Genomic DNA, 14,402 nt, shown 5'->3' with positions numbered 1-14,402 from the left:
GCACTAAAAAAATCAAGCCTTTAAAATTTTGATGTACAATAATTCAGGAGGACTGAAGCTATTTTGTTAATGCAGCAGGGAATCAAAAGTCCAATACTGGGGCACCTGGGTGGTTCAGTGGGTTAAACCTCTGCCTTCAGCTCAGGTCATGATCTCAGGGTCCTGAGATTGAGTCCTGTGTGGGCTCTCTGCTCAGCAGGAAGCCTGCTTCTCCGCCCCTGCCCGCTTTTCCGCCTGTTTGTGATCTTTGTCAAATAAAATCTTCAAAAAAAAAAAAAAAAAAAGTCCAATACTACAGATTAGCTCAGCACTACTACTTTAGGACTATTCACTCTCATTTTAAGTGTCAAAACACATATTCAACAAACATAAGCCACCACAATGAAACTCTATCAATTAAACCTGTCAGGCAAAGGAGTAGAAGATGAAAACCTGTTCTCATACTGAGATAACTGATCCAATTACTTAGGAGAAAATTCTTTAAAATTTTAATCATACTTACCTGTTGTCAAATATCTTTTCACAATTATTTCATTCTGTTGCTGATCTCGTCCACCTATAATTAGATAGTTCTCTGAGCTAATGAACCACAGAAATTTCTCAAACCTATCAAATTGAAAGAAAAAAAGTTAATTCTTTCCCTTTATAGTCACTTGAATTTACATCCTTTTCTCAAACAAACAAAAAAAACCCAATGAAGCTATCCTACCTTCATATGTTAAGACTGATAATTTAATTTTTTTTAATTTGATGATTTAATTTCTTAAAGCATCAAACTGAATTTTTATTGAAATCTTGCAATACAAATTACCTTAGGATATTCTTTAGAAGGTAATTAAATTCTATGTTTAATTTTTTTTTAAGATTTTATTTACTTATGACAGAGATAGTGAGAGAGGGAACACAAGTATGGGGGAGGGGGAGAGGAGAAGCAGGCTCCCCGCTGGGCACGGAGCCTCATATATGGGGCTCAATCCCAGGATGCTGGGATCCTGACCTGAGCCAAATGCAGACGCTTAACAAGTGAGCCACCCAGGTGTCCAAATTCTATGTTTAAAAAAAGTATGTTCTCTCCTTATCTCACTTGCAAACAGATCCTTCTTAAACTTAAGGATGACTTAACGATGAGTTACACAAAGCAAAAGCATAAAACGTCACATGGTCCCTAGGTTTATCTTTCTTCCAATGGGGCACTGGCTAGGTTTTGGGGCTATTGGTAAAAAAGAAAAGTTTTTCCATCCTGTCTTCAACTGAATGTTTACAGACATGATATTCTTTACACTTATAGAGCAAAAATTACCTTTAGAAATATAAAATTATAACTTCTCTCAACAAAGTAATTTGGTTTTTCATGATTAATATGTACCATCATGATAAAAAGTAAAGATTGTATACTTGCTTGGCATTTAGAGAATGACATAAAATAGAGATGAACAGAAATATTTCCTATATTACACCTGACCACCAAGATAATAATCTTTATGACTTAATCTACAATTTAAAAACTTCTGGTTAAAGATGACAGATTAAGCACAGGCATTACACTAAACTCCTTTATATGTCCCAATATTATTCCCGTCTTCTAATTTGATTTTTTATTGATACATATACACAGTTTAGAAATTTTTAAAATTATACAAAAAGGTATACAGAGAGATCCTGCATCCACCTTCAGTTCCTATTACCACTATCAAACAGTAATCCATTGTTATTAGCTTTCTGTGTATGCCTCCCTGGAGTTTCCTTATACATACAAAAGCTAAAATAAAACGCTATTCTAAACCTTTTCTTTTGGACACAACACAAACTATTCTGAAAATACTTTCTTTTTTCATTTAAAAATGTCTTCTTAAAAAAAAAATTTTAATAAATAAATTAATATTTATATATAATTAATAAATATTTATATATAAATATATAGAAATAATAAATATTTATATATATATAATTAATATATATATTAAATATATATATACATACATATATATATGTATGTATGTCTTCTTGGGGCACCTGGCTGGCTCAGCTGGTGAAGCATGTGACTCCTAATCTCAGGTTTGTGGGTCTGAGCCCCATGTTAGGTGTAGGGATTACCTAAAAATATAGTCTTAAAAAAAAAAGTCTTCACTACTGAATGTATGTACTATACTTATTTAACAACTGCCTTATTGATGGTAAAGAGGTTTCTAAAATGACATAAACCCAAAGGACAGAAAATGAGAATCATAAAGATGTAAAAATTTTGTAATTATCTTAGTAAAGGAGCATATAACTAAAAGGGGAAAAAAATCAAAAGGAGGGAAAAAGACAAAAAAGAGTAAAGAAAAATTGGGACAAATAGAAAGCAAACAGTAAAATGGTTAGACTTAAACCCATATATATCAGAAATTACATTAAATGTAAATGTAGTCAATTCTCCATGTAAAATGCAGACTGGAAAATAATATATACAGCTTTAAAATATAACAATATAAAAAGGTTGAAATATAATGATGGAAAAAGATAAATCCTGCAAACACTAACCAAAATAAAGTTGATTTAGTTTTAATATCTCTCACAGAAGAAAAAAAGAAGTTACAAGTTAGAAGAACATTTGATTACAGTTAACAAAAGGCTCAATTTACTGGACAGATAACAGCTCTATATTTTTATCACCTTATAAAGCAAAAACTAGCAGAAGTAAAAGGAGAAACAAATGCACAATTACGTGATTCTTAACACAACTCTCAGTAATTGAGAAAACAATAATTAAAAAAAGAATTAGTACAGATTCCAAAGATTTGATTAATGAATGTGACCTAACTGATATTTAGAGAAATACATTTAACAACTATAGAACATTCTTCTCAACTACTTATGAAACATTTGTAAATAAAGTACACTCCAAATATGTTGGACCATAAAGCAAGTTTCAATAACAAATGTCAAAGGGTTGAGATAATTCAGAATACCATCAATGAACATTATGCAACTTAAGTTAGAAATCAATGGCAAAAAGAGAACCAAAAGAGCTCCATAGGTTCGAAAATTAATAAACGTAACTCTAAATAACACATGGGTAAAGAAATCACAATGTAAATTAGAACATATTTTCACATGAAAGACAATGAAAATACAATACGGAATATAGTTAAAGCCAAGCTCAGAGGGAAATTTACTGCCTGAAATATGTATTAGAAAAGATAAGAGTCTGGGAGAACAAAAAAATCAATGAACTAAGTTTCCATCTCAAGAAATCAGAAAGGGAAATGCAAATGAAACCTGAAGGAAGGTAGAAAGAGGAAAATAATAAAATAGAGAGCACATATATAATAGTGGAGATCAACAGTCAAAACTTGTTCTTGAAAGGTATTAATACAACTGAAAATCCTCTGGCCAGACTAACCAAGAAAAAGAGACGGGACAATGACAATTATCATAAATGACAAAGGAAGGTATTAAAGACTATACAGATGTTAACAGGTTAGCAGAACATCAAAACTTTAGGCCAGTACATTCCAAACTGTAGAAATAGACAAAGTCTTGGGAAAATACTACTAACCCAAATCAAACAATCTGAGAAGGACTAAAGAATTTTAATCGGTAGTGAAAAAGTTTCCCAAAAAGAAAACTTCAAGACTACTCAGCCTCACAGGTGGAATTTTGTCAAATAACCAAGGACAACTGATAAAGGAACACTTCCCAGAGGCATCTAAGTGGCTCTGTCAGTTAAGTATCTGCCTTCAGCTTAGGTCATAATCTCCAGGTCCTGGGATGGAGTCCCACATTGGGCTCTCTGCTCAGCAGGGAGTCTGCTTCTCTCTCTCTCCCTCTTTGCCACTCCCCCCCCCCCGTTCATTCTCTCCCCCCCTCGCTCTCAAATAAATAAAATCTTAAAAAAAATAAAGGAATACTTCCCAATCTGTTTTATGAAGTAATATTACCTTGAGACCAATACCTAAGAAAAACATGAGATATGAAAATTACAGGTCTATTCTATTCATCAACAGGGATGTGAGGAAAAGAAAAGAGAAAGAGAGAAGAAAAATGCAACAGCATACCGAGAAATGGAAAATTGACTGGATTTAAGGACCTGAAATCTAGGCTGACAATGGAAAAAGCAAAGAAACAAATCACTGTGTAACCCATAAAAAGCTTAAAATAGCAGTACATGGTACTGTTAGACATAGGGTTTAAGATGGGGTTAAAAACAGGAAAACTGGCCAAAAATCTGATCAAGAAGCAGTTACTTCCCTAGATCTTTTTTTCAGCTCTGAACATGGTAGTAAGCTGTATCTTCCATATCCTAACAGAAGGCCAGAATTCTCTAGAAAGTGTACAAAGAGTATCTCTGAATTAGGGGAAAAGTGGCATAGTTGCTAAGTAGAGGTAACATAAATAAAAGAGGGCAATTAAGTGAATGTAAGAATTACGGGATACTAAACTTCCCCAATCTATTCCCACTGGGCGTCCAAAATTATGACAGCCAGGTCTTCACTATGCAAGCAGGGTAAAAAGTCTTTCCTGAAAATTGAGACCAGCTAAAGAGTCAAAAAGCTAAAGACACTGAGAGTTCCACACAACATGGCCCATGTACATCATTTTATAAGCCCAGCCACCCAGAGAGAACTTCCAATCAGCATTTTAATAGTCTAGTAAAAATGTGAACAGACAATAATGCAAATAGACAATTCAGAATTACCAGACATTAATAAAAGTCTTTAACAAAAGTTGAAGACAAACCCAACAAATTAAAACAAAACAAAACAAAACCCAAACCAAAAACCTTAGAGAAGACCTGCAAGAAAAGAATACTTTTAAATAAAATTAATATGTCAAAACTATTCTCAGTATTAAGAAAGTGAAGAAGGAAGTTTTAAAAGATTAACAAAAAAAAATAGATTAAAATAAAAACTTGACAGGAAGGAATAAAACATTTAAAAATTCAGGGGAAGAATTGAAAGATACAGAAATCTCTCAGAATAAAGAACAAAACGATAAACAGTTAAAAAACAGAAAATGCAAGAAAACTGGAGGACCATCCAAGGAGTTCCATATTTAATAAATAAGACTTCCAGACAAAAAGAAAAAAAATAACAAAACAAAAAGGAAAACACAATCTACAGAGTGCTAAGAAATATTTCCAGAAAATTTCTCAGAACTGAAAGTTTCTAAATTAAAAAGTGTCACAGAGAATCTAGCATAATGGATTAAAACATCTTCACCAACCTGTACCATTGTGAAATTTTAGAAAACAGAGAAAAAAGATCTACAAGTTTACAGAAAGACAAAAACTAAGTTTTTTTTTGTTTGTTTGTTTTTTGCATTTTGGGTTTGGTTTCTTTCTGAGCATTAAAAAAAACACAAATTTTCAATAAAGTAGTATCAAAATGACATCAGACTTTTGAAGGTCAAATCTGAAAGTTAACACAATAAACAATAACTTTAAAAATCTGAAGAAAACATTTTCAAACCAGAATATACACCCAGCCAAAAAAATAATTTTTTTATATATATAGAAGACCTCAAAAATTTTACATCTTATACCCCCTTCTCATGTAGCCTCTAGAACACATATTCCATCAGTGAAGAAAAAGGAATTATGAGATGCAGGACAGAGAATCCAAAACAGAGAGGGGTAAAGAGAATTTCCAGGTTAAGAATAAAAGATCTTAAGATGTTAAGAGTAACTGATCTAGAACAAAGTAGGTCAAAAAGCTCATGAGAGATTTCTGCAAGATGATGCTGATAGAATTCCAATGCGCCTGAACACACTTGGAAGAGAAAGGTAAATGAAACAATAATTTTTACCTTTAGGGAAGACAAAAAGCTGAACAGGGAAAGAAAAGAAACAATGTCATATGACTCAGCTGTAACTGCAATTAAAATATTAATATAATATTAATGCTGAATATCAACTGTGGCAAATTAGGCTATACCTTTACTAGGAGGCTGAGTGGTGTGTATGTGTGTGATGCGGAAAGAAAAAATCTTCATCTTATACAGTGGAAGTCATTAATAGAGTATAAAACTGAAAAATAAACATATTACTAAGAGAAAGGGAGGGATATACCAAAAGTAATCAGCTGAAAGAGCTAACAATAGTTTCTATAGAGAGGAGGCAACAGGAGTAGGGGTAAAATGTTGCAGGGCTACTGGTTTTTGCAACAAGCTTTATAGAACTGCTTGATTTTCTAAACAATGTGCATGTATAATTTTAATAAAAACAAAAAACTATATTTTTAAAAGGTTAAACACTTACCAATACACTTTTCTCGCTTTCTGAATAGAGGTAACTGTCTGGACTTCTTTTAAGGTTTGCTTTGTTTTCTTTTCTGCTGATTTGAATGCCTATTTATAAGAAGAGAGTTTTTAAATAATTTGTTAAAAATTTTTGTTAAGAACATATTTAAATAACAGCAAGTAAGGAGCTCCTGGGTGGCTCAGTTGGGTAAGCATCTGACTCTTAATTTCAGCTCAGGTCATGATTTCAGGGTTGTGAGCTCAAGTCCCGCACTGGGTTCAGCATTGAGCATGGAGCCTGCTTGATTCTCTCTCCCTCTCTCTCTGCTCCTCTCCCCACCCCTCACCGCAGCCACATGCACAGGAACATATGCATTCTCTCTCTCTCTCTCAAAAATAAATAGATAGATAGATAGATAAATTAAATAACATATATATATATATATATATATATATATATATATATGACACCAATAAATGACAGGGCAAGAAATCACTTTTAAATGTCACAAAATGGCACTATTTACACACACATCCCATACCCACATGAAAGCAGATTTTTTTGTCTTAAATATTAAAATAATTTAAGTCAAAGATTTGCCACATACAAATATTTGCTCAAGACCTACAAATTACAGAAAGTATCATTTGTTTACCAGATATTGAGTATCTACCATGTAATAAATAGGTTCTGGACTTGGTGCTGAGACACACAAGTGAACAAGACAAAGTTCTCACTACCACCCCACCAGGGGGTCTAGGGAAGATACAAATATAAAATACATAATTATTCAAATAAAACATAGGTTAATCACTTCTAGGGAATGCTCTGAGAGTAAACAAGGGAAACTAATTTATAACTGCTTAGGTCAAACAAGGTACTTCTGAGAAAATGGCATTTGGGCTGAAACCTGAAAGGTTAATAGAATTATCAAGGCAAAAATAGGAAGAAGAGCACTGTAAGCAAAAAAAGAAAAGGCCAGCTTGACCAGAAAGTAGTGCTCAAGGTAAAAATGTCAAGAAATGAGGCTGGAGAGGCAAACAGAGGGCCAAGTCATGAAGGCCACTCATTTAACAGATATTAATGTTACTATGTTTCAGGCAATATTCCAGGGGCTGGGACAACGTAATGAGTAAAACAAAGATCCTACTTTCATACAACCTGTATTCTAGAGGGAAGACAAAAAAACATATGCTGGGAGGGTTTTTTGTTGTTGTTTTTTCTTAAGATTATTTATTTGACAGAGAGAGACACAGCAAGAAGGGAAACTCAAGCAGGGGGAGCGGGCGAGGGAGAAGCAGGTTTCCTGCTGAGTAGGGAGCCTGATGCGGGGCTCAATCCCAGGACTCTGGGATCATGACCTGAGCTGAAGGCAGATGCTTAACAACTGAGACACCCAGGGTCCCTGGAAGGGGTGTTTTTTAAGAAGAAAAATAAAGCAGAGAGGGAGTGATTGAGGACAGTACTACTTTTAGTAGTAGTGGTCAAGAAAGGTCTCATCAAGTCTCATTTTAGAAAACATGCCAATGAATGGAGGGATCAAACCATGGAAATTCTGAGGGAAGAACATTCTCAAAAGAAAGAGCAGCAAGCACATATGCCCTGAGAAGGCAGCGTGGGTCACTGTTGCAGGGACAGCTAAGTTCCCAGTGTAGCTGGAAAGAGTGTAGCAAAAGGAGTACAGGTGATTAGATGGGAGGGGAACAACATGTAGGGCCTTTAGGACAGAAGGGCTTTGAACGGTCTTGTTTTGTCTTGTTTTTATTTGAGAGAGTGGCCAAGGGGTGAGGGCGGACAGCAGTAGGAGAGGGAGAGAGAAACCCAAGCGAACTCCAGGCTGAGCACAGAGCCTGACATAGGGTTCGATCTCACAACTCTAAGATCATGACCTGAGCCCAAACCAGGAGTCTGATGCTTAACAGACTACACCACCCAGGCACCCCTGAACTGTCTTAAGTAAGATGGGAAGCAACTGGCTTTTGAACAGACAGAAATAATTTTATTTTTTATTTTAAAAGATCACTATGGCTGCTGTGTGAGGAACAAACTACGGGGGGAGAAGGGTAGAATGAGAGAGACCCAGGAAGAGGCTATTATTAAAGACCATGTGAACAGAGATGATGGGGGCCTGGACTAATTAGTGGCCAGATTCTGGTTACACCCTTTAAGAAAAGCTACACGGATATGCTGATGAGGGAATGGATATGGTTTATGAGCAAAGGGTCTAGGATGAGTCCAACATTTTTAAGCCAAGTAAAGGGAAAAAAGAAAGCTCTATTTACTGAGACAGGATAGACTGGGAAGGAGGTTTGGGGAAGAAAATAAATACTGGAAATACACATATTTAAAGCAAAATCAAATTTGAAAGATATTTCTGAATTAGAAAACCTCATTTAAATAGAAGAAATAATTAGGGCCATTAAGTTAAAGCAGAGAAAAACAATTCACATTCACTCTAAGAAATACTAAGTACCTTTTCAGCAGCTTCAACGGTCTTTTGTGTTTTCTTAGCAGCATACCTCTTGTGATCATAGTATCTAGAAAAATATATTTCTCTTAATTTTAAGTAAAATCTTTATTCTTTAGCTTTCTATTTATTTTATCTTATTTTAGATTCTCAAATCACACGAAACAAGTTTTGTGCATTACCCATCTTTATTTTATATAAATAAAAACAAAGTTGCATAACGCAAAAAATAAGATCTGAAAGTGTTTTCACCCAAAAGCACATACATACACAACATACATACATATATTATCCTTAATATCCTAAATGATTTGTTGAGTAGTATTTTACCTACAATTCATACTTATATTTAACACTTACTTTTTGGCATTGGCATATGCCGACAAGCTGAGATCAACATCAACAAGTAATGGCCTATTTTTCTGAGGCTTCTGCAGCTGTTTATTCTTCTGCTTTTTCTTTTTTCCTTTTGGTGGTTCAGTTTCATTTTTTTCAACACTGATGTCACCATCAACATCGTCATCTTCCTCCTCTGATAATAAGTATGGATTTCTATTAAAAATATTCAATAGTATTTCACTAATGTCAATGACATCACTTTGTTTTCAAGTTTTTTTTCCTCAATTACATTATAGATGGTTTACAATATTTAAATAAGCGCATTTGGCGGGGGGACACTAAGTGGCACAGTCGGTTAAGTGCCTAACTGTTGGTTTTGGCTCAGGTCATGATCTCAGGGTCATGATACTGAGCCCTGTGATGGGCTCTACACTCAGCATGGAGGCTGCTTCGGATTCCCTCTCTCCCCTTCTCCGTCCAACCCCACGTGTGTTCATGCACACGCTCACACTCTCTCACTCTCTAAATAAAATCTTTTAAAAAATTAAATAGGTGTCTCATCTCAATGTAAATTGTTTTTCGTTTATCTTTGAGGAAAAATTTCCAAATAAAAGAGAAAAATTTTTAAATGAATACAGTGAACACTTAAAAAGCAAACTGAAAACAAACATGAACTGCTTAACTAAGAATCAAACTTACCTCAGTAGCATTGTAACATGATTTGTTTGTAGTTTTAATTCTTTAATTGCATTTGCAACTGGGTCTCCTTGAGCTTGGGCTTCTTTCACAATTAACCCAATTTCTGTCCAATCTATCTGGTTGGCTAAAGCACTTCGAACAACCTGAATGGCTCTGTCAACTATTTGTAGATTCATTTCTATGAGCTCTCCTTTAAGTTTGTCTATTTCCTTAAGAAATAAACAAAAATGTTTACTATAATGCCAGTTAAAGTAACCATTTTTTCAGTTTTTAATTCCACTTAGTTAACACACAGTGTTGTATTTAAAGTCATCATTTTTTTTAAAGTTACCATTTTTGAAAACTGAAAAAGCTAAACATAATACCTGAGCCTGCTGAAGAGCTTCTAATCGGTTTTCATGATCCTTTCGGACATTATCTAATTTCTTCAATGCTTGTTTTTCCTTTTGTAGACAAAACAGATTTTTAAAAATTAGATTTCTCGTGCCTTTTGTACCTTTTCTCTCTTCTGTCCTGAAACTCGCTATCCCACCTCCACTTCAGCCCCCTAAATATTGTCACCTTGCTAGCGAAGGTTCTTATAACCCACCTCCCAGGTCTATCCTACCCCAAAGTGTTTCAAGCTCTCAAATTACCTCTCCTGACTACCCACTTCCCCTTCCCTATATGAAGGTATTTTGATTACTGGTAACACTGTATGTAATATATGCCCCTAATGCCCTTGCATTATTCAAGGCACAATTCAAGACACTGTCTTCCTAACACATAAAAGTGAAGTTTTGGGGAAATGCATTCTTAAAGAACATTAATTACCAAAATAGCTTCTTTTTATTTTATTGCCCCTTTAATTTTCTCATCATCATCTCTACAGAGTACTCTTTTTCCTAAATTAATGCCACAAAGGCTCATGGTAGTTCATTTTATCATGTATCACTTACATTTCAAATTTACTGATTTGGAGCAAGTTTTCTAACACCAGTAATAACATCACCAATTAGTGAATGTTTGAATGTTGGATGTAATATTTTAAAAATTTGAATTGGGACACCTGGGTGGTTCAGTCAGTTAAGCTCTGCCTTTGGCTCAGGTCATGATCTCAGGGTTCTGGGATAGAGTCCTGCATTGGGTTCCTTGCTCTGGAGGGAGCCTGCTTCTCCCTCTGCCTTCTGCTTCCCTGTTTATGCTCGCTCGGTTTCCTGCTCTCCCTGACAAATAAATAAATAAAATCTTTAAAATAAGTTAGTTAAAAATCTGAATTTTAAGAATGGGGACTACAAGTAAAATCTTAAGAAAACATTTTTTAAGAAAAAGGGGGGTGGAGGATACCTGGGTGGCTCAGTCGGTTAAGTATCTGCCTTTGGCTAAGGTCATAGTCCTAGGGTCCTGGGATCAAGTCCCGAATTGGGCCCCTGCTCAGAGGGGAGTTTGCTTCTCCCTCTCCCTCTGCCCCTCCCCCTGCCTGTGCTCTCTCGCTCTCTGATAAATAAAATCTTTAAAAAAAATTTAAAAACACAACAGTGACTATTAGAAGTAAACAGTGATCACTAAAATAATTCATGGATATTCTGATGCACATAAAAACATGCCATTCAATGGTTCCATGAAATAACTGTACTGGTTCATGTACTGCCACCGTGTGGCAGTAACACTTATTTAATTCATTCAACCCACCTGCTTTGAAATTGTGTTTAATTTTATTCAATAGAGAGAGGGTACAGGGATTCACATAATTTCAAATTTTTGCACACATATTTCAAGACTTTACCTGTTAATATATTTTTTAAGATTTTACTTATTTATTTGACAGAGAGACAGCGAAGGGGGAACACAGCCAGGGGAGAGGGAGAAGCAGGCTGAGCATGGGGCCTGATTCGGAGCTTGATCCCAGGACTCTGGGATCATGACCTGAGCCGAAGGCAGACACTTAATGACTGAGCCACCCAGGTGTCCCTACTTAATATTTTTGAAAAATCAAATCCCCTTCAAATCAGGAGTGAATGTGGCTAATTTCTGAAGCTGCAGCAATGCTCCAAAAATGTGGTCAAATGTGCTGGGGAAACAGTATATTAAACACTCCTGCAGAATTAGCCCACTTAGAAAAAAACATTTTAATGATAAATATGATTAAATTGTACAGAAAGGACGTTTTCCTATCTTTTGGCCTATTAAAAAATCTCCTTGGACTAGTATTCCCTTAACAGTAAAGTTTGAGAAGCTTTGGGTTGCTGTAATTATGCAAATTATACTAAGGAATAAATAATGGGCCCACCTTCCCACTGTATTTTGCATTTTGCAGAATATCTGACATACTGATGGAACAAATGAGGGAATGCTTTTCAACAATGAGACCTCCCCTGGACCTTTATCAATAAACCAAGGGATTAGGGCATTCCCATACCACTTCTGAAAGGCTGCCCATTCCTATTATGAAAGCATCATTTACACAGCAAACCACACTAAGGCTAGCTGGTTTAATATAAATGTCTTCAGCAATACCATACCTGTTGTAAAGCTTTTAAATCTATTTTCTGACCTTCTATCTTGGAATAAAATTCATCCACAGCCTTATTAGGAGAAAAAAAAAAAAGATAATGACTAGTTTTTTAAAAAACCATGGTCTCTACTTCAATTTACATACATAGAATTTTAGAGTCCATTTTATGTTATAAGAACTTGAACAGATTCCCAGTAAATGTATCATATAGATAAATAGAATCAACTTAAGTTAAAATCTTTGGTCCTTCATCTTGAAATAAGAGGGCAACAAAACTTTTCAATAGTTTTTACTTGTGACTGCATTGATTTTTTTTTTAATTTTTTATTTTTTATAAACATATATTTTTATCCCCAGGAGTACTGCATTGATTTTTAATGCCCAGATTCACAGAGACTGTAAACTCCAAAATATTTTCAATTTAGCAATCAAAGCAAGTTGGTATTAATTTAATAACTCATATCGTGCTAACTGGTCAAAAAACAGAATTGGAAAACCCACCTTGTCAAATGATTCAAATTCTATATATGGACATTGTGAATGTTGAGAAAACAAGAAAGGATGAAATTCCTCATACCTGTAAAACATATTTATTATATCATTCAAGAACATTAATAAACATCCAAAGCAAATTGACTCATGCCTACATGCTTACGTGAATATGTCTTCAGTCGGTTTATCTACTTCCAAGCTTGGTTTTATTTCTCTTTTCTGAATGATGTACCCCTACAAAAATTCAATATTAAAACTCTTTCTCTTCATAGTTAACAAAGATTTACTTTCCACGACTGATACAAATTTTATTAATTTAACTTATAAGATTATTCCAGTTTTAAATAATCTGCTGCATTTTTCTACTGATTGTATCAATTCTTAAATGATGTTTCTAGACTAAGTATTATTAAATAATACTGTCTTTTTCATATGGTCAAGAAAAAATAAGGAAGAAAATGAACACTAATGATTTGATAAAATGGTGGGATTATACATGTACACTACACTTTTTTCTTTCCACTTTTAGATGTTCTGCAACTTTGAAACAACCAGAAGCATTTTACTTCCAGTAGAAAGTCTTAGATTCACTTTGTTGGTAAGAAATTTTAATTCATTTAAAAAACTGAGCAAGTATATTTGCACGGAATTTGCACAGAACTTTTTCTGAACTTGTTATAAATAAAGTTATACTTCAAATACGGAAGAAAAAGAAGGTATGAGATAATTCAGAGGGTATTTGCCTATTAGGGTGATGTAAAGTAATGGGTAGAAATCAGAGAGGGAGACAAACCAGCAGAGACTCTTAACTGAGGAAAGAAACTGAGGGTTGCTGGAGGGGATGTGGGTCGGGGATGGGCTTTAAGATGGGCACATGGTGTGATGAGCATTGGGTGTTATACGCAACTAATTAATTACTGAATTCTACACCTGAAACTAATGATGTTCTCTATGTTGGCTAACTGAATGTAAATTAAAAGAAATTTTAAATATAAAAAATAGTGATGTAAAGCATTAATTTTTAAAAAAGCACTAGCAAATTAAAATATGCTTCTCTATCTAAAAATCAACCTAAAAGGATATATTTTCAAATCCCTCAACTTTCCTGGTATACCAGTAATGACTGACCTAGTACTTTCTACAAAAGAAACAAAAAAAATTATAAAACCAACATGAATTAAAAAAAAAACAAAACCTAGAATAACTATATTATAGATGTTGAATTTCCAAGTTACAACAAAACACTTAAAGGTAGTGATCCTTAATGAACCTAAATTCTGAAAATCTAAATAAATAGAATCACAACAATATACAGTAAGTATATGTGGTACTACCTTTCCACTGAAGTTGGTTGTTGTTTTCATATAGTCTTCTGCTTGCTGCAGACAAACAAGTATTTTTTCAATATCTACAGAATAAAAATGGAAAAAAGGAGTGCCAATCAAGTGTCAATTAACAACTATTAAACAACCATGTATAAAACAGAAAAGTGTTGATGGAATAATAAAAAATGTTCGAGAAAAGCAGATACAGTTATTTCATGTTTGTAATCAGTAGATATAATTAAGGACGTGTTTTGGCCAGCTAGTGATTCCAATAGCTTTTTACTGAATCATTTTTCCCCCTCATGATCTTAAGGGTATTCTGTTCATATACTAAATTCCCTTATGTATTTGGGCCTGTCTCTG

The 14,402-nt window shown here is 34.3% G+C and overlaps 1 protein-coding gene across 1 annotated transcript in view; it reads right to left on the bottom strand.

Annotated features, from left to right (window-relative positions):
• Positions 1-14,402, bottom strand: part of NEMF (nuclear export mediator factor) — a 58,999-nt gene that overhangs the window by 27,996 nt on the left and 16,601 nt on the right. The window contains exons 8-17 of the mRNA XM_082735207.1: positions 14,049-14,122; positions 12,878-12,948; positions 12,724-12,799; positions 12,230-12,292; positions 10,094-10,171; positions 9,729-9,937; positions 9,051-9,242; positions 8,697-8,760; positions 6,242-6,330; positions 503-606 (exon numbers count right to left, since the gene is read on the bottom strand). Of these exons, the coding sequence (XP_082591333.1) occupies positions 503-606; positions 6,242-6,330; positions 8,697-8,760; positions 9,051-9,242; positions 9,729-9,937; positions 10,094-10,171; positions 12,230-12,292; positions 12,724-12,799; positions 12,878-12,948; positions 14,049-14,122 (1,020 nt within the window). The remainder of the gene's footprint in view (positions 1-502; positions 607-6,241; positions 6,331-8,696; positions 8,761-9,050; positions 9,243-9,728; positions 9,938-10,093; positions 10,172-12,229; positions 12,293-12,723; positions 12,800-12,877; positions 12,949-14,048; positions 14,123-14,402) is intronic.

Source organism: Mustela nivalis (genome assembly GCF_964662115.1).
Source record: "Mustela nivalis genome assembly, chromosome: 6".
Classification (NCBI taxonomy): Eukaryota; Metazoa; Chordata; class Mammalia; order Carnivora; family Mustelidae; genus Mustela; species Mustela nivalis.
Note: the sequence above shows the minus strand (reverse complement) of the source record. Positions and strands in the feature narration are given on the sequence as shown.